The sequence below is a fragment of the Oncorhynchus kisutch genome, linkage group LG3 (assembly GCF_002021735.2).
Source record: "Oncorhynchus kisutch isolate 150728-3 linkage group LG3, Okis_V2, whole genome shotgun sequence".
Taxonomy (NCBI): domain Eukaryota; kingdom Metazoa; phylum Chordata; class Actinopteri; order Salmoniformes; family Salmonidae; genus Oncorhynchus; species Oncorhynchus kisutch.
The window spans coordinates 46,728,323-46,746,571 of record NC_034176.2 but is presented as its reverse complement, the minus strand read 5'-3'; the positions used below and the strand labels follow the sequence as shown (position 1 = coordinate 46,746,571).

Below are 18,249 nucleotides of genomic sequence, written 5' to 3'. Positions count from 1 at the left end.
TCAGATTTCACCTTTTCATTCCATGTGCTACTGATGAACTCTGCCTCAACTCTGGCTACTTCTACAGATGGACAAGATGCTTTTGGTAGACGACAGCCTCGGTCCTTTGATTTGCAGACCATAATTGGGTAGGTTTTATCTGACCTGTTAATACTTCAGCATAGGTAACATCTGACACACAAACGGGTACTATGATTTGGCTGGGGATTGAATTCCCAAACTTCCAATATCAGGGCAGCCACTCTAACCACAAGGCCACTGAGTTGGTCACACACTAACCTGTGTTCAATCACACAGACGTTAAAAGCCAATCTACTTCTTCAATAAAACTCAACAAAGAGCAGCAACATCTAAATCTATAACCACCATTATCTGTCCACATGACATACAGTGCCTTTAGAAAGTATTCACACCCCTTGAATTTTTCCACATTCTGTTGTGTTACAAAGTGGGATTCAAATGGATTTAATTGTCATTTTTTGTCAACGATCTACAAGAAATACTCTGTCAAAATGGAAGAAAAATTATAATATTTGTAAAACATTTATGAAAAATAAGACACCAATAATATCTTGATTAGATAAGTATTAAATCCCCTGAGTCTATACATACCAATAGGTGCCCTTCTTTTGCAAAGCATTGGAAAACCGCTCTGGTGTTTGTGTGTTTGAAATTCATTGCTTGACTGATAATTGTGTGTGTGGGGTACAGACAATGAGGTCATTCAAAAATCATGTTAAACACTACTATTGCACACACGTATGTGACTTGTTAAGCACATTTTTATTCCTGAACGTATTTAGGTTGAATACTTGACTCATTTTTTACTAATTGTATTATTCAGCTTTGACATTATGGGGTATTGTGTGTAGTAGGCTAGTCACACAAAAAATATAAATCTAATACATTTTAAAATGTGGAAAAAGTCAAGGGGCGGAAATACTTTCTGAAGGCAGGCACGATGTTATAAAAATATACTATTGTTAATCATTATAGATTATACAGTTTTATTGATTCAGTGACCTGTATGTCAGTGGTCTATTACTGTTATTGGAGAGATGTGGCGTTACAGATAATATTGAATTCATATTGGCATTAAAACAGGTCAGAGGGTTAATGAGTGTCACAGCTTTAATGGTTCTCTGGCTTTGGGAGGTGACGTGGTTTTTATGCTTGAGAGCACACGAAGGCTTGCTACCATAACCATTCCATTTCCTCTCTCCATTAAATAGAGAAGCAGACCATCACACAACTCATCCAAATATGACAATTAATATGTATGTGTGTGTGTAGGGAGGGTGGGTGGAATAGATTAGAAAAAACTTCTAACCAATCACTGTGAGGATGAAACTTTCAGCAGATTTTGAGGCAAGAGTGCAAGCTGAGAAAACGATACTGTGGACAAGAGCAAGGTTCAGCATCAAATAAGCACATGCACACACTGATGAAAGCTCTTTGTCCTGACATTTGAGTGAAGCTTGTGGAAGAAAGGAGACAATGTCATACTGGGAGGGTGGGAGATATGACAGTGAGGCAGAAAGAAAGAGGTGAAGCGAGAGGATTTGCTTCGCTCACAATCTGTCCGGATGTGATAAGCCCTTTTTTGTATGGAGGTTTATGAGAGAATATCGAATTACGTGAGACTTGTTTGATCGAATATAAGTTTCGTAATGTTTAGGCTTTTACAAAGGTACTGATGTAAGTGGATGCACGTGGCATTCCGACAACATTGAAATAAACAACTTACTTGTGCCTGTTGTTCCCCCGTGTATCTTCCCTATCATTGGCTAGAATGGTTCTACCTGATCTCGCCAGCCTTCAATCATCGATGACATGCATTTCCATTGCTAGGGTGGTCACTCGTTTAATCTTTGAGTGAGGCCACTGCTTCTAGACCGTGTGTGCGTGTATGCACGAGCGTACCTTCTTGTGGTAGATGCTGCACACTCCTCTCTCCAGGTCTGGCAGTCGGAAGAGCAGGGCTCTAACGGAGGGTAGGGTGACGGAATCAGACTCCAGGATCTCACATACAGCACCTTGTCTCTCACATATAGACCTGTGGGGTGAACAAGTGCCTCCAGGGTTGACATTTTGTATACAGAAGCACAAGTGCTATTTTCAGTTTCCTCCCCAGCAACACAATGTGCATTAGGCATTCGAGTGTGACTGCAGAGTGCAGAGAGACATGTGCATGTGTGTGTAATCTGGGTTTTATTCATGTAAGCGTGAAGCAGGGTTCTCTCATAACCTATCTGATGGTAGAATAGAAGATTTATAATCCTAACAGCAGATCTGAGCGAGTAAGAGAGATTACAGTCTCAGCCCAACCCCAAATCCTTCTCTATCCCTCAGACACTCTGCAGATCTGAAAGGATTGCATAGGTCCGTGTGTGTACTTGCTCCAGGGTAAAGTTTCCCCTAGGTACATATTCCTAGGTTCAGCTTCCCCTCCCCTCCCCGCCCCTAAATTAACCATTAAACGGGGGAAATGCAAAACTGACACAAGATCAGGTTCTCATGGCAACTTCACCGTAATCTATTGCTGAAGCCCAAACCAGTCCCTTTCCTTTCCCCTCGCCCCCCCATTTGTGAATTCACTCACGCCTCCACCATATGCACAAGTGATGTAAATCTGAGGGATTTAAAATTATCATGGGTTTAGGGGCCACCTCAACTGAGCCAGCAATGCTGCCAGCTCAAGAGCAAAGTGCTATCCCAACATGCACCGCAATATGTTTGGTGTTAACAATTTCATACAAAATAATGGAGAGGTGAGCCTAATTATATGCAAAATACATTTGTTTGTGTCTGATTTCTAGGCTTGACACATGTAAAAAATTAAATACCTCACAAATGAAATGTTTAACTGTTACGGAGGTTTATATCTGGTAAAATGACAGGGGAAATTTGTTCATTTTAATTTAATTCTCGTTTTATTATTTAACGTGGAACATAAATTGCATCATTCAAGTCCCAAATGTGTCCTGAAATTGATGGGTTAATTTGATCCCACAGGAGGTTGGTGGCACCTTAATTGGGGAGGACAGGCTCATGGTATGTATGGCTGGTTTCTATTCTAGAAACACATGGTTTCTATGTTTGATGCCACTCAGTTCCAGCCATTATTATGAGCCGTTGTTTGATCCACTCATCACTCTTGAAGTCACCCTCAGAGTTTCGTCAGCAACAGATGACCACGGAGGGCCCTCCAAGCGAGTTAGTAGGGACAAAGGACTGGTTTGGGATTCAGTGTGTACTTACTGTGCATCTTTGAGGGGCTGGCTTACCCACTTCCTCATCAGTCTTCTACCAAATGAGGTGTGGGTGTGGTCTAACACCCACAACAAACTGCCCTTCGTACCTCCATCTGTCTGTAACACACGCACACAAACCTTTCTGTGAAAAAGAGTACTGCACTTGGCCTAGTAATATCGTACCGTTCCAATGCTACACAATAACAATTGCCCAAACTTAATTTAGGCCACAAAATAGCACCAAACAGGACATTATATAAGATACAGTTGTAAGTTGTATACAAGTAAACTGCAGGAAAAGTACAGTGGTTCATCATGTAAAAGTTGCAGCGTACTGCAGCACAGCTTGCATGGTGCCGCAGAATTCTATGGCACGTTATTTAAGTGTCAGCCATTGTAACCATTAAAGCTAGTTAGTGCTAGTTTGACCACCAGAGGGCATATTTGAGAAGCATTTGATAGCTTTCAATAGTGGCTGTACAAGAGCATTTAAAACCTTTTTTGTAAGAACATAGTGTATGGGACTAATTTTAAGAAATTTTGCTTAATTAATTTTCTTAATATTATGGTGTTTCTATTCCAAGAAAAATTAAAACCCCCTGGGTTTCCGTTAGGATGGAACGGAAAATATGGAGCTGTACAACGTGACGGTCGGGAGTAGGCTACAGTACTAAGAGCATAACATGTCCACACCCTAATTGTATAATTCTAGCCTAACCAATACACAAACAGAGATTCAGTGAAAATAAAACTCTCATTGATTTACCAAGACAAGACCCCATGCTTGTCTCAGAGCAGCGCAAAACTGTGCTAAAATAGTGACCACAGCGGGTAGGCTTATTGCATCAAATGCTATTGTTTCTAACTTCAATATGCTTTTTAAATAATACATACACCACTTTTAACAGCACATTACTCAACACTAGTGAGACTCATGTCGCCTACAGTAGGCCTACAGTATATTGAAAATATTTTGATATTCAGATTACAAATCTGAAAAAAAATTACATATGGGTCTCCCAGTGGCGGCCAGCACGGGTATCGAACCTACATCTGAAGCAATGCATTTTGCACATGGTGCAAGGTTCGATACCCGTGCTGGCCGCCACTGGGAGACCCATATGTAATTACTGTTTGTCACGAACCTGCATCTGTAGCAATGCATTTTACACTGTGATGCAATGTCTTAGACCGCTGCGCCAACCGGGAAGGCTATTATAATCTTGTACATGGGGTCCAGGTCAGGATAACCAAAACATTTATTTTTTAAAGACTATCAGAAAGAATGTTGCTACTTGTTTACTTTGATCCAAAGCCTGAATGAGTGAGTCACTCAGCTTTATGTAGGTGCATGGCTATATGACTGTGCCATCAACTTGATAATATATAACAATAATTTGTAGGTTATTTCGTTAAAATAATAAAAGTGAGCGATTTGTAATCTGAATATCAAAATATTTTCAATATACTGTAGGCCTACTGTAGGCGACATGACCCGCTGTGGTCACTATTTTAGCACAGTTTCGCGCTGCTCTGAGACAAGCATGGGGTCTTGTCTTCAACTGCTGCGCCAATCGGAAGGGCTATTATAATACTGTACATTGTGTCCAGGTCAGGATAACTAAAACATTTCTTTATTAAAGACAGGAACTTCTGAGACACAGTAATTTAAGTATGAACACCCGGAGGTTCACGGGTAAGCCACATTTTCCTCGGGATCCATCCCAGTTGGTATTCTGTTTGAGCCCACTCGTGGTATCTCTTTGGTTACACATCCTTGGAATAGCAGAACAGCATAACGGACCGGACGGCCCCTGCTGTGCCTGGTGAGCAGTTGGTCAAGTTCTGTTGTCAGAAGAGGAATAGAAATGTCAGGGTGAACTGACGACCTGACGAACCCAGGAACGAGTAGCACCATAGAAAGAAGCTGGCTTGATGAAAACAATGTCCATTTTGTCTGTTCTCTTTGGTCGCAATGTCATTTTTTGGTAGATAAATAGCTTGTTTTTGAATGGTAACTGTGTTAAGGGTGGAGTTGGGACGGGGTGAGGAGTACTGGAAAGGTGTGACTTTCATCTTACAATAGACCGTAAACAGCAGATCGCCGATTATCCTCACTTTGATTATGCTGTAACGACATACTGTAGCACCATGACCAGGATCTCTATTCGTTTAAGTGAGCAGATTAGGGCTTTCAGGTGGAACGTCTTCTGGAGACATTTAAAAAATACTGGTAGACTTGGGGATTTTGGTCACGGACAGTGCTATTCACAAATGTAACACTTTAGAGTACTTAAGCATCAAATACATTGTAAGTAGGGGAATGTTCACACCTACAGTAGCAGGGCTATAAAGAGTCTATTGTCCTGCTAATCGGGCCACAAGTATAGTGGGGCAAAAAAGTATTTAGTCAGCCACCAAATGTGCAAGTTCTCCCACTTAAAAAGATGAGAGAGGCCTGTAATTTTCATCATAGGTACACTTCAACTATGACAGACAAAAACAAAACAAAAATGCAGAAAATCACATTGTAGGATTTTTAATGAATTTATTTCCAAATTATGGTGGAAAATAAGTATTTGGTCACCTACAAACAAGCAAGATTTCTGGCTCTCACAGACCTGTAACTTCTAAGAGGCTCCTCTGTCCTCCACTCGTTACCTGTATTAATGGCACCTGTTTGAACTTGTTATCAGGTACTTCCGGGCCGACAGAGATGGCCGCCTCGCTTCGCGTTCCTAGGAAACTATGCAGTTTTTTTTTACGTGTTATTTCTTACATTAGTACCCCAGGTCAACTTAGGTTTCATTACATACAGTCGAGAAGAACTACTTGAACATAAGAGCAGCGTCAACTCACCATCAGTACGACCAAGAATATGACTCTCGTGAAGCGGATCCTGTGTACTGCCTTTCACCCAGGACAACGGAATGGATCCCAGCCGGCGACCCAAAAAAACCGACTTCGTAAAAGGGGGAAACGGAGCGGTCTTCTGGTCAGACTCCGGAGACGGGCACATCGTGCACCACTCCCTAGCATTCTTCTCGCCAATGTCGTCAGCGTCAGTATAGAGACAAAGTAGAATCTCAATTCAACGGCTCAGACACAAGAGGTATGTGGCAGGGTCTACAGTCAATCACGGATTACAAAAAGAAAACCAGCCCAGTCACGGACCAGGATGTCTTGCTCCCAGGCAGACTAAATAACTTTTTTGCCCGCTTTGAGGACAATACAGTGCCACTGACACGGCCCGCAACTAAAACATGCGGACTCTCCTTCACTGCAGCCGACGTGAGGAAAACATTTAAACGTGTCAACCCTCGCAAGGCTGCAGGCCCAGACGGCATCCCCAGCCGCGCCCTCAGAGCATGCGCAGACCAGCTGGCTGGTGTGTTTACGGACATATTCAATCAATCCCTATCCCTATCTGTTGTTCCCACATGCTTCAAGAGGGCCACCATTGTTCCTGTTCCCAAGAAAGCTAAGGTAACTGAGCTAAACGACTACCGCCCCGTAGCACTCACTTCCGTCATCATGAAGTGCTTTGAGAGACTAGTCAAGGACCATATCACCTCCACCCTACCTGACACCCTAGACCCACTCCAATTTGCTTACCGCCCAAATAGGTCCACAGACGATAGAATCTCAACCACACTGCATACTGCCCTAACCCATCTGGACAAGAAGAATACCTATGTGAGAATGCTGTTCATCGACTACAGCTCGGCATTTAACACCATAGTGCCCTCCAAGCTCGTCATCAAGCTCGAGACCCTGGGTCTCGACCCCGCCCTGTGCAACTGGGTACTGGACATCCTGACGGGCCGCCCCCAGGAGGTGCAGGTAGGCAACAACATTTCCACCCCGCTGATCCTCAACACTGGGGCCCCACAAGGGTGCGTTCTGAGCCCTCTCCTGTACTCCCTGTTCACCCACGACTGCGTGGCCACGCACGCCTCCAACTCAATCATCAAGTTTGCGGACGACACAACAGTAGTAGGCTTGATTACCAACAACGACGAGACGGCCTACAGGGAGGAGGTGAAGGCCCTCGGAGTGTGGTGTCAGAAAAATAACCTCACACTCAACGTCAACAAAACTAAGGAGATGATTGTGGACTTCAGGAAACAGCAGACGGAACACCCCCCTATCCACATTGATGGGACAGTAGTGGAGAGGGTAGTAAGTTTTAAGTTCCTCGGCATACACATCACAGACAAACTGAATTGGTCCACCCACACAGACAGCATCGTGAAGAAGGCGCAGCAGCGCCTCTTCAACCTCAGGAGGCTGAAGAAATTCGGCTTGTCACCAAAAGCACTCACAAACTTCTACAGATGCACAATCGAGAGCATCCTGTCGGGCTGTATCACCGCCTGGTACGGCAACTGCTCCGCCCACAACTGTAAGGCTCTCCAGAGGGTAGTGAGGTCTGCACAACGCATCACCGGGGGCAAACTACCTGCCCTCCAGGACACCTACACCACCCGATGTCACAGGAAGGCCATAAAGATCACCCCGCTATCATCCAGAAGGCGAGGTCAGTACAGGTGCATCAACTCCAGCCACTTTAATAATGGGAATTGATGGGAAATGATGTAAAATATATCAAAATATATCACTAGCCACTTAAACAATGCTACCTAATATAATGTTTACATACCCTACATTATTCATCTCATATGTATATGTATATACTGTACTCTATATCATCTACTGCATCTTTATGTAATACATGTATCACTAGCCACTTTCACTATGCCACTTTGTTTACATACTCATCTCATATGTATATACGGCACTCAATACCATCTACTGTATCTTGCCTATGCCGCTCTGTACCATCACTCACTCATATATCTTTATGTACATATTCTTATCCCCTTACACTGTGTCTATAAGGTAGTAGTTTTGGAATTGTTAGCTAGATTACTTGTTGGTTATTACTGCATTGTCGGAACTAGAAGCACAAGCATTTCGCTACACTCGCATTAACATCTGCTAACCATGTGTATGTGTGACAAATAAAATTTGATTTGATTTGATTTAAAAGACACCTGTCCACAACCTCAAACAGTCACACTCCAAACTCCACTATGGCCAAGACCAAAGAGCTGTCAAAGGACACCAAAAACAAAATTGTAGACCTGCACCAGGCTGGGAAGACTGAATCTGCAATAGGTAAGCAGCTTGGTTTGAAGAAATCAACTGTGGGAGCAATTATTAGGAAATGGAAGACATACAAGACCACTGATAATCTCCCTCGATCTGGGGCTCCAGGCAAGATCTCACCCCGTGGGGTCAATATGATCACAAGAACCACACGGGGGGACCTAGTGAATGACCTGCAGAGAGCTGGGACCAAAGTAACAAAGGCTACCATCAGTAACACACTACGCCGCCAGGGACTCAAATCCTGCAGTGCCAGACGTGTCCCCCTGCTTAAGCCAGTACATGTCCAGGCCCGTCTGAAGTTTGCTAGAGAGCATTTGGATGATCCAGAAGAAGATTGGGAGAATGTCATATGGTCAGATGAAACCAAAATATAACTTTTTGGTAAAAACTCAACTCGTCGTGTTTGGAGGACAAAGAATGCTGAGTTGCATCCAAAGAACACCATACCTACTGTGAAGCATGGGAGTGGAAACATCATGCTTTGGGGCTGGGACGACTGATCCGTGTAAAGGAAAGAATGAATGGGGCCATGTATCGTGAGATTATGAGTGAAAACCTCCTTCCATCAGCAAGGGCATTGAAGATGAAACGTGGCTGGGTCTTTCAGCATGACAATGATCCCAAACACACCGCCCGGGCAACGAAGGAGTGACTTCGTAAGAAGCATTTCAAGGTCCTGGAGTGGCCTAGCCAGTCTCCATATCTCAACCCCATAGAAAATCTTTGGAGGGAGTTGAAAGTCCGTGTTGCCCAGCAACAGCCCCAAAACATCACTGCTCTAGAGGAGATCTGCATGGAGGAATGGGCCAAAATACCAGCAACAGTGTGTGAAAACCTTGTGAAGACTTACATAAAACGTTTGACCTCTGTCATTGCCAACAAAGGGCATATAACAAAGTATTGAGATAAACTTTTGTTGTTGACCAAATACTTATTTCCCACCATAATTTGCAAATAAATTCATTAAAAATCCTACAATGTGATTTTCTGGATTTTAGTTGAAGTGTACCTATGATGAAAATTACAGGCCTCTCTCATCTTTTTAAGTGGGAGAATGTGCACAATTGGTGGCTGACTAAATACTTTTTGGCCCCACTGTATTTGAAAACCTGTTTTGAAAATGCCACCAGCTGTCCATCACTACTGTAAATAAAAACACAGCATCTTGTTTACATCTTGTTTACATTCTTTATTGTAACCGCAATGTCACAAATAATTTGTATCTACCGTTCCAATTACTTTTAGATTTACAAATGTGTGCTTTTCATGTCATTTTTCGCTAAATCCAGTTCTGATTTAAGTGGAACTTTTGACTGACGCCTTTAGCGAGAGGTCTAATGCTTTAATATTTAATAATATCTGCCCTCCGATTTCATATCTAAGGGGAATTTTGCACGCCATTATATGTTACATTGTTTTAGTTTTAACGTGCAGACTGGCACGAATGACAACAGTCAGCGCCATTATTAGTGCAATGCCCCTTAAAGTGTTGTTCTGTGCTACCCAGTGGGGCAGGTTAGGGGTCCCCCCCCCCGTCCTCATGGGCTAGGTCCGTCTTCTGTGCACGGCTTTGCGGCCCCTCCCGTGCCCCTTGCACTCGTGTCTTGAACCTCTTGCGCCCACCGCTACTTCAGTGGATACAGCTAGAGAACTGCAAGGCAATCCCATTGTGCTCCACTTGGGTGCCATGACCAATATATATTGTCCTGCTAATAACAGGGTTAATAATATATGTGTGTGAATATCCAAGGGCCTTTTATATTATTCTAAATTAATAATAATAATCGTTTTGTTTCAAAAAATAACAATATTTTGGATATGATTTCGTTTTCAAATAACGTCAAATCCTACAGTCATCTCATGGGTCTCCCAGTCAAGACCGGCACTAGTATTGAACCAGCATCTGTAGCAACACAGCTTGCACTGCGATGCAGTGTCTTAGACCTTTGCGCCACTCAGGCGCTGTACAACGTGACCGGTCGGGAGTTGACTACAGTACTACAGTAAGAGCAAAATAATCCTAAACATTTCCACACCCTAACTGTAGTCTAAATTACTCTTAGAATAAAAACCTTAGTGTAACAACAGTTTTATTAAGTAATAATTATGTTCTGCACAAGTCGTGCAGCATAATCACAAAACTTTTAGTGGAGCAACCACTCATTCACTAACACGTACCTGGTTGGTGAGTATCTCCAGGTTTCTGAGAGTGGGAGCACTGAGGACCATACCGTCTGACTCACAGGAGAGGTGCCTGAACGAACTTGAAGTCACACACACACAGAGATTTACCACATACAATATTACAAGAGTCACAGGGAGTCAGTCTGTGGCAACCACAAGGGCGGTGTGTGTGTATGTGTGTGAGTACCTGTGGTGCAGTAGTACTCTCTGCAGGTTAAACTCTGTGAGGTAGTGGATGAGAGGACCCAGACAGCAGACCACAGGACTTTCCAAAGAGGCTATACCAGAGAGAGGTCTAGAACCTGGGGATGGTCACACGAATACAGCAATGAGTCACAAACTCGTGCCTCATTTTGTTAGAGAATACTTGTTTCGTTGATCATCCGCCAGCGTCCCCAAAATACACACACACGCTGTCCCAACAGAACATATTTTTCACTTAAAGGACAGATGGAAGCACAGACCTGTAAATTCATGACATGAAGCCTCTCTCTCTCTACCCTGTCTCTCTCTCTCTCTCTCTAACCCCTCTCTCTCTACCTACTCTCTCTCTCTCTCTCTACCCTGTCTCTCTCTCTCTCTAACCCCTCTCTCTCTCAGACACACCTGAGTCCTGCGTGTGACAGTAGAACTCAGTGACAGTGTTCATTGCAGAGGCAAAGTCAAACTGGGCACTTTCCCTCTTCTCTATACGTACACCATCACCAGCCTGCACACTGCAGAAAGAGAGAGGCAAATAGAGAGGGAGTGGAGAGAGGGAGAAGGCAGGGAGAGAAGAGTGACAGAAGGAGGAAATAGGAGGTAGAGGGAGGTTATTACACCAGCTCCTATAAGAATCAACCTGTTAGTCTGAACAACTCAGGCACAAAAATCTAAGCTCAAGTAAAATGTTTTAGAAAAATATCAAAAAAATATACAGTACCAGTCAAAAGTTCAGACACACCTACTCATGCCAGAGTTATTTATTTGTACTATTTTCTACATTGTAGAATAATAGTGAAGACATCAAAACTATGAAATAACACATATGGAATCATGTAGTAACCAAAAAAGTGTTAAACAAGTCCAAATATATTTTATATTATTCATAGTAGCCACCCTTTGCCTTGATGACAGCTTTGCACACTCTTGTTGTTCTACCCAGTGGGGTATGCACAAGGACTATATTTAACAACATACACTGAACATGTACAAAAATCACATTTACTGAAAGAACTGTGCAGATGCAAAGTTTGGTAGCAGAATGTCTATAAAATCTCGCAGTTTTTTTTTGTGAACATATTCTCCCAAAATTCTGTTAAATACGATTAAAATATGTCTGCAGAAAGAATGGGGTGTCAGCTATGACATGACACCTTGAGTAAAAAAAAAAAAAAAATTATCGGACCAACCGAAAAATGTATGTAAACGACTTCAACATCCATGGACGTCTGGTGTCAGTCAGTGGGTGAGGATGCTGGTTACAGTAAATGGAAAGAGATGGGGCTCATGAGTAGGTGTCAATAAGAGCTGGGAGCGGTGACATTAATTGGAGAGAGAGAAGAAAGAGAAGAGAGCAAGGGGTTGACCACCAGACAACAGAAAGAAAAGTTATTAACTGAACATAACAGTATTCCAGCGGAAGGGAGAACATTAGCAGGTGACCTAACTGTGGTTTGTGACTATTATGATTCCGCACTGTAGCCAATTGCTGAATTGACGTTAATGACTTTTCTGAAATTCTGTTACAGATTTGGTAACAGACTTTAGTTTTAAATCAATTAATAAAGTAAATTGATATCTGTACAAACACTATAACTAATTGATTGGTCTACCTTTACATATTACTTCTTTGAACTTTCAAAATCCTCCCTCCAAATGCTGTAATATAGACATTTTTAAATATCTTAAAGATATGTTGATTTTTGGTAAGAGAAAGCCATGTTACCGAAAAAATAACCGAAACTAAATATACAGTGCCTTCAGAAAGAATTTTTACTCCTTGACTTATTCCACATTTTGTTGTGTTACAGCGTGAATTCCAAATAAATTCAGCAAAAAAAGAAACGGTTGACAGTGAGAGGACATTTCTATTCTTGCTGATTTGCTTTGGAATTCAGGCTGTATATCTGTTTATTTTCAGCAAACTTAACATGTGTAAATATTTGGATGAACATAAGATTAAAAAACTGAGACAGCTGCATTAAGTACTGCAGTGCAACTCCTCCTTATACTGCTGCTGTGAGATGTTACCCCACTCTTCCACCAAGGCACCTGCAAGTTCCCGGACATTTCTGGGGGGAATGGCCCTAGCCCTCACCCTCCCATCGAACAGGTCCCAGACGTGCTCAATGAGATCGAGATCCGGGCTCTTCTCTGGCCATGGCAGAACACTAACATTCCTGTCGTGAAGGAAATCACACACAGAACGAACAGTATGGCTGGTGGCATTGTCATGTCAGGAAGATCCTGCAGGAAGGGTACCACATGAGGGAGGAGGATGTCTTCCCTGTAATGCACAGTGTTGAGAAAGCCTGCAATGACAACAAGCTCAGTCCGATGATGCTGTGACACACCGCCCCAGACTATGACGGACCCTCCACCTCGATCCCGCTCCAGAGTACAGGCCTCGGTGTAATGCTCATTCTTTCGACGATAAACGCGAATCCGACCATCACCCCTGGTGAGACAAAACCGCGACTCGTCAGGGAAGAGCACTTTTTGCCAGTCCTGTCTGGTCCAGCGACGGTGACTTTGTTGCCGATGATGTCTGGTGAGGACCTGCTTTACAACAGGCCTACAAGCCCATCAGCCTATTGCGGACAGTCTGAGCACTGATGGAGGGATTGTGTGTTCCTGGTGTAACTCGGGCAGTTGTTGTTGCCATCTTGTACCTGTCCCGCAAGTGTGATGTTCGGATGTACCGATCCTGTGCAGGTTACACGTGGTCTGCCACTGCGAGGACGATCAGCTGTCCGTCCTGTCTCCCTGTAGCGCTGTCTTAGGCGTCTCACAGTACGGACATTGCAATTTATTGCCCTGGCCACATCTGCAGTCCTCATACCTCCTTGCAGCATGCCTAAGGCACATTCACGCAGATGAGCAGGGACTCTGGGCATCTTTCTATTGGTGTTTTTCAGAGTCAGTAGAAAGGCCTCTTTAATATCCTAAGTTTTAATTGCCTACCGTCTGTAGCATGTTAGTGTCTTAACGACCGTTCCACAGGTGCATGTTCATTAATTGTTTATGGGTCATTGAACAAACATGGGAAACAGTGTTTAAAACCTTTACAATGAAGATCTGTGAAGTTATTTGGATGTTTACGAATTATCTTTGAAAGACAGGGTCCTGAAAAAGGGACGTTTCTTTTTTTGCTGAGTTTAGATTAAATATATATTTGTCTCACCCATCTACACACAATACCCCAAAATAATGAAGTGAAAACACGTTTTTAGAAATGTTTACACATTTATTGAAAATGAAATACAGAAATATCTAATTTACATAACTTATTCACACCAGAGTCAATACTCTGCAGAAGCACGTTTGGCAGCGATTACAGCTGTGAGTCTTTCTGGGTAAGACTAAGAGCTTTCCACACCTGGATTGTGCAACATTTGACGATTATTATTCTCTAAATTCTTACAGCTCTGTCAAAGTGGTTGTGGTTCAGTTCTAGACAACCATTTTTAGGTCTTGCCATAGATTTAAGTAGAATTAAGTCAAAACTGTAACTCGGCCACTCAGGAACCATCACGGTCTTCTTGATAAGAAACTCCAGTGTAGATTTGGCTTTGTGTCTTAGGTTATTGTCCTGCTGAAAGGTGAATTACTCTCCCAGTGTCTCCACAGTCTTTAATGATTACAAGCATACCTATAACATGATGCAGCCACCACCTATGCTTGAAAATATGGAGGGGGAAAGGGAATCGGAGAGGTGCGGGGGGCTGCCTTAAATCGACATCCAGGTCTTCGGTGGTACTCAGTAATGTGTTGTATTGGATTTGCCCTAAACATAACACCTATTCAGGACAAAAAGTTAATTGCTTCGCCACATTTTTTGCAATACGGCACTAAAGTAATACTGCAAATCAGATGCATGTTTTGGAATATCTTTATTATGTACAGGCTTCCTTCTTTTCCCTCTGTCAATTAGGTTAGTATTGTGAAGTAACTACAATGTTATTGATCCATCCTCAGTTTTCTCCTATCACAGCCATTAATTAAACTCTGTTTTAAAGTCACCATTGGCCTGAACGTGAAATCCCTGAATTGTTTCCTTCCTCTCCGGCAACTGAGTTAGGAAGGACGGCTGTATCTTTGTAGTGACTGGGTGTATTGATACACCATCCAAAGTGTAATTACTAACTTCACCATGCTCGAAGGGATATTCATTGTCTGTTTTTTTACCCATCGAACAGTAGGGGCCCTTCTTTGCAAGGCATTGGAAAACCTCCCTGGTCTTTGTGGTTGAATCTGTGTTTGAAATTCACTGCTCAACCTTACAGATAAGTGTGTGTGGAGTACAAAAATTAGGTAGTCATTCAAAAATCATGTCAAACACTATTATTATTATTATCAAACACTTGTTAAGCACATTTTTTACACCTGACCTAATTTAGACTTGTCATAAAAAGGGGTTGAATATGTATTGATTCAAGACATTTAAGCTTTTCATTTTTCATTCATTTGCAAAAACTTCAAAAAAACAATTACTCTTTGACATTATGGGGTGTATAGGCCAGTGACAACAAAATGGACATTATAACTTTTTTTATTCTGGCTGTAAGAAAACAAAATGTGGAGGGGGGGGAAAAAACAAGGGATGTGCATAATGTCTGAATTCACTGTAAGTGTTGATATTAGTTATAAGTGTTGTACATCAAAACATTTTAATACTTTTTCTGGTAGATGTTTTCTAAGAGCCCCTTTTCCACTTGTTTGACAAGAAATCAAAGCCTGCTTATTCCACATTTTTGGGATGGACACTTTGAGAAATGAATAAATGCCTAGGGCTGTGTCAGCCGGTGATTGTCAAGCAAATAACTGCCCGTCTCACGGTAATTGCATAAAACGTTAATTAGCATAAACACATTTAGCATCTCCTGATTTCCACACACCTACAAGCCACTGATGCAGACCTTTGGAACATCTACATTTTAAAATGTCTAATAAATCAATTTAATATAGCCTACACCATCACAATAAATCCCTTATTTACTTTGGACAGGTCTAAAGAAACATGAAGAATGTAGTCTATTTCAGAAGAACAAAAAAGCATACTCTGAGTTGTACTTATGTTAATATAGACTGGTTAAGCCTAGGGCTGAATACTGCCCCCTTTGGAGGAAGTGCATGCCCATAGTAAACTGAAAATATTTTTTCCCAAAATTGCTAATATATGCATATAATAATAATAATTATTGAATAGAAAACACTCTAAAGTTTCTAAAACCGTTTAAATTATGTCTGTATGTAAAGCAGAACTCCCAGGGCAGCCTTTCTTCCAAACACCCTCTTGGCAATAGAAAAGTTGGGACAACTTTGACGTCATCGCCCCCACCCTTCCCAACCAGCTACGGATCCAGGAACAGTTTCTATGTGTTCAGCGCGATGTCTGCTTTCAAATTATGCGTTCTTTGTGAGAATCTCGCGCGCCCCCGTCCTTTGGCGGGCTAAAACATTCGGGTCACTCGAAAATACATGCACTATTGCGCGCGTCTCTTTCCATGAAACACCAATTGACGTCGGTTTGTCTGTTCGCGCTGATCTTTGTTTTACATGATTAAAACATCCTAAAGCTCGATTCTGCACTTAGTTTGACCAGTTTAGTCGACCTATATGTAATTTTGAAGTTTTGATGCGCAAGAGTGCGGGACCAGAAGTCATTTTGGGTGCATTTCAGCTGAAGCTGTTGGCATATGCTAATACAGAGACACACAACTTGAAACCAAACGATGTATTGGGTAAGTATAACTCCTTCCACGTCTTCTGATCGAAGAACATCAAAGGGAATATTTATGTGGTTAATTTTGGGTTTCTGTGCTCTCCAAACGTAGAGGAGACATACTGCTAATATCTGAGCTCCGCCTCATATTATAGCCTAGTGAACGAATTCTGTAACGTTAAAAATAAATGTAACACAGCGGTTGCATTAAGAAGAAGTGTATCTTTGTAACTATATGTAGAACATGTATATTTAGTCATGTGTATTGCTTGTTATCTGACGTTATCAGTCGGAGCCATCATCATTTCTCCGGACATTTGAGTAGCATTTTTCAAAAATGTCATCATTGTAAACAGAGATTTATGGATATAAATAGCATATTATTGAAAAAAAAAAAGTACTGTGTAACATGTCCTATTACTGTCATCTGATGAAGATTTTCAAAAGGTTAGTGAATGATTTTTTAATCCTGCTTTTATAATTTTATATTTTCTGGGACAAAATATAATATGTGTGGTGTGTTTTCGCTGTAAAACATTTTAGAAATCTGACTTGCTGGGTAGATGAACAAGGTGTTTATCTTTCATTTGAGCTATTGGACTTGTATAGGTGTGGAGGTTAAATATTTCTAAGAATATTTTTTCGCGTTATGGTAATGAGCTGAGCCTGTAGTCACGATCCCGGATCCGGGATGGGTAGTATCAAGAGTTAAGGGGTCTAACACGGTCTACGCAAACAGAGCCAATGGAAGATTCAGTATTTTTGGAACGGAGGAGACTGGTACTTCCGAGAACACAAACACCTGCATCTTTCATAGCGAGCTAGCGAGGGACTGGGAAAGAGGGGAGGAGAACAGTATAGGCAGGTCGGCCACCAGACAGACAGAGTTAGAATTGTGCACTAGGCCTAAATATCGATAATCAAAAGCTGCATTTTGCAATAGAATGCTGTATCTGGCAATTTCTTGGCTTACAATGTCTCGCAATTTCAGTACAGCAGGGCCCATCATCAATGAATAGGCTAGGATATTCTACACACAACAGGCTGAAGACTGAACACCCACTCGCATCAGTAGCGAAGGGCAGGCGAGCCAGCGCGAGGGAGGGGGCAGGCAGAAAGAATGTCTTAGTAATCTGTATTTCGCAATGTCTTGTTTTGCATGCCTCGCAAATTCACCAAGGTAGCCTACAGCTCGCCTTTCCCTTTCTGGTTTTACTTAAATGACACAATTTTCCCCAGGACTTTATAGGCTACCGTTAAGTTAGCCTATAACATGAAAATGATATTTTTTGTGATAACTGCAATGTGATTTTAATTGTGGGGGGAATAATTTTTTTAATAATAAATGTTCTTCACTAAGGAATTTTGTTAAGGATCCTAACTTAAAAGTTAGTTCAAACCCCTAGTGTAAAGCCCTTCATCTTTCATTTGACATGCTCCTATGAACTTGACATGTTGGTGCTCATTCGAAATGACCTTATTGCTTCATTATAATGTGTCATAATGCTCTATAACTGCATCTATAAGTTGAGCAATATAACATAACCCTTCAAATAAAATGTTATTTGTTTTACTGAAACTTCAATGTCTGTCAACATCATGCAGTACCCATATTTTGCTTGTGCCTGACAAGTATTTATTCCTATGAAAGTGTCTCTCTCTCTCTCTCTCCTGTGATTTCAAGGACTCTGTGGCTTTGTCATCTCTTGC

The 18,249-nt window shown here is 41.9% G+C and overlaps 1 protein-coding gene across 1 annotated transcript in view; it reads right to left on the bottom strand.

Moving 5' to 3' along the window:
• The window catches only part of msh3 (mutS homolog 3 (E. coli)), a 137,977-nt gene that overhangs the window by 106,701 nt on the left and 13,027 nt on the right, over positions 1–18,249 (bottom strand). Inside the window, exons 9-13 of the mRNA XM_020475974.2 lie at positions 11,220–11,329; positions 10,801–10,915; positions 10,608–10,692; positions 3,262–3,371; positions 1,924–2,056 (exon numbers count right to left, since the gene is read on the bottom strand). Of these exons, the coding sequence (XP_020331563.1) occupies positions 1,924–2,056; positions 3,262–3,371; positions 10,608–10,692; positions 10,801–10,915; positions 11,220–11,329 (553 nt within the window). The remainder of the gene's footprint in view (positions 1–1,923; positions 2,057–3,261; positions 3,372–10,607; positions 10,693–10,800; positions 10,916–11,219; positions 11,330–18,249) is intronic.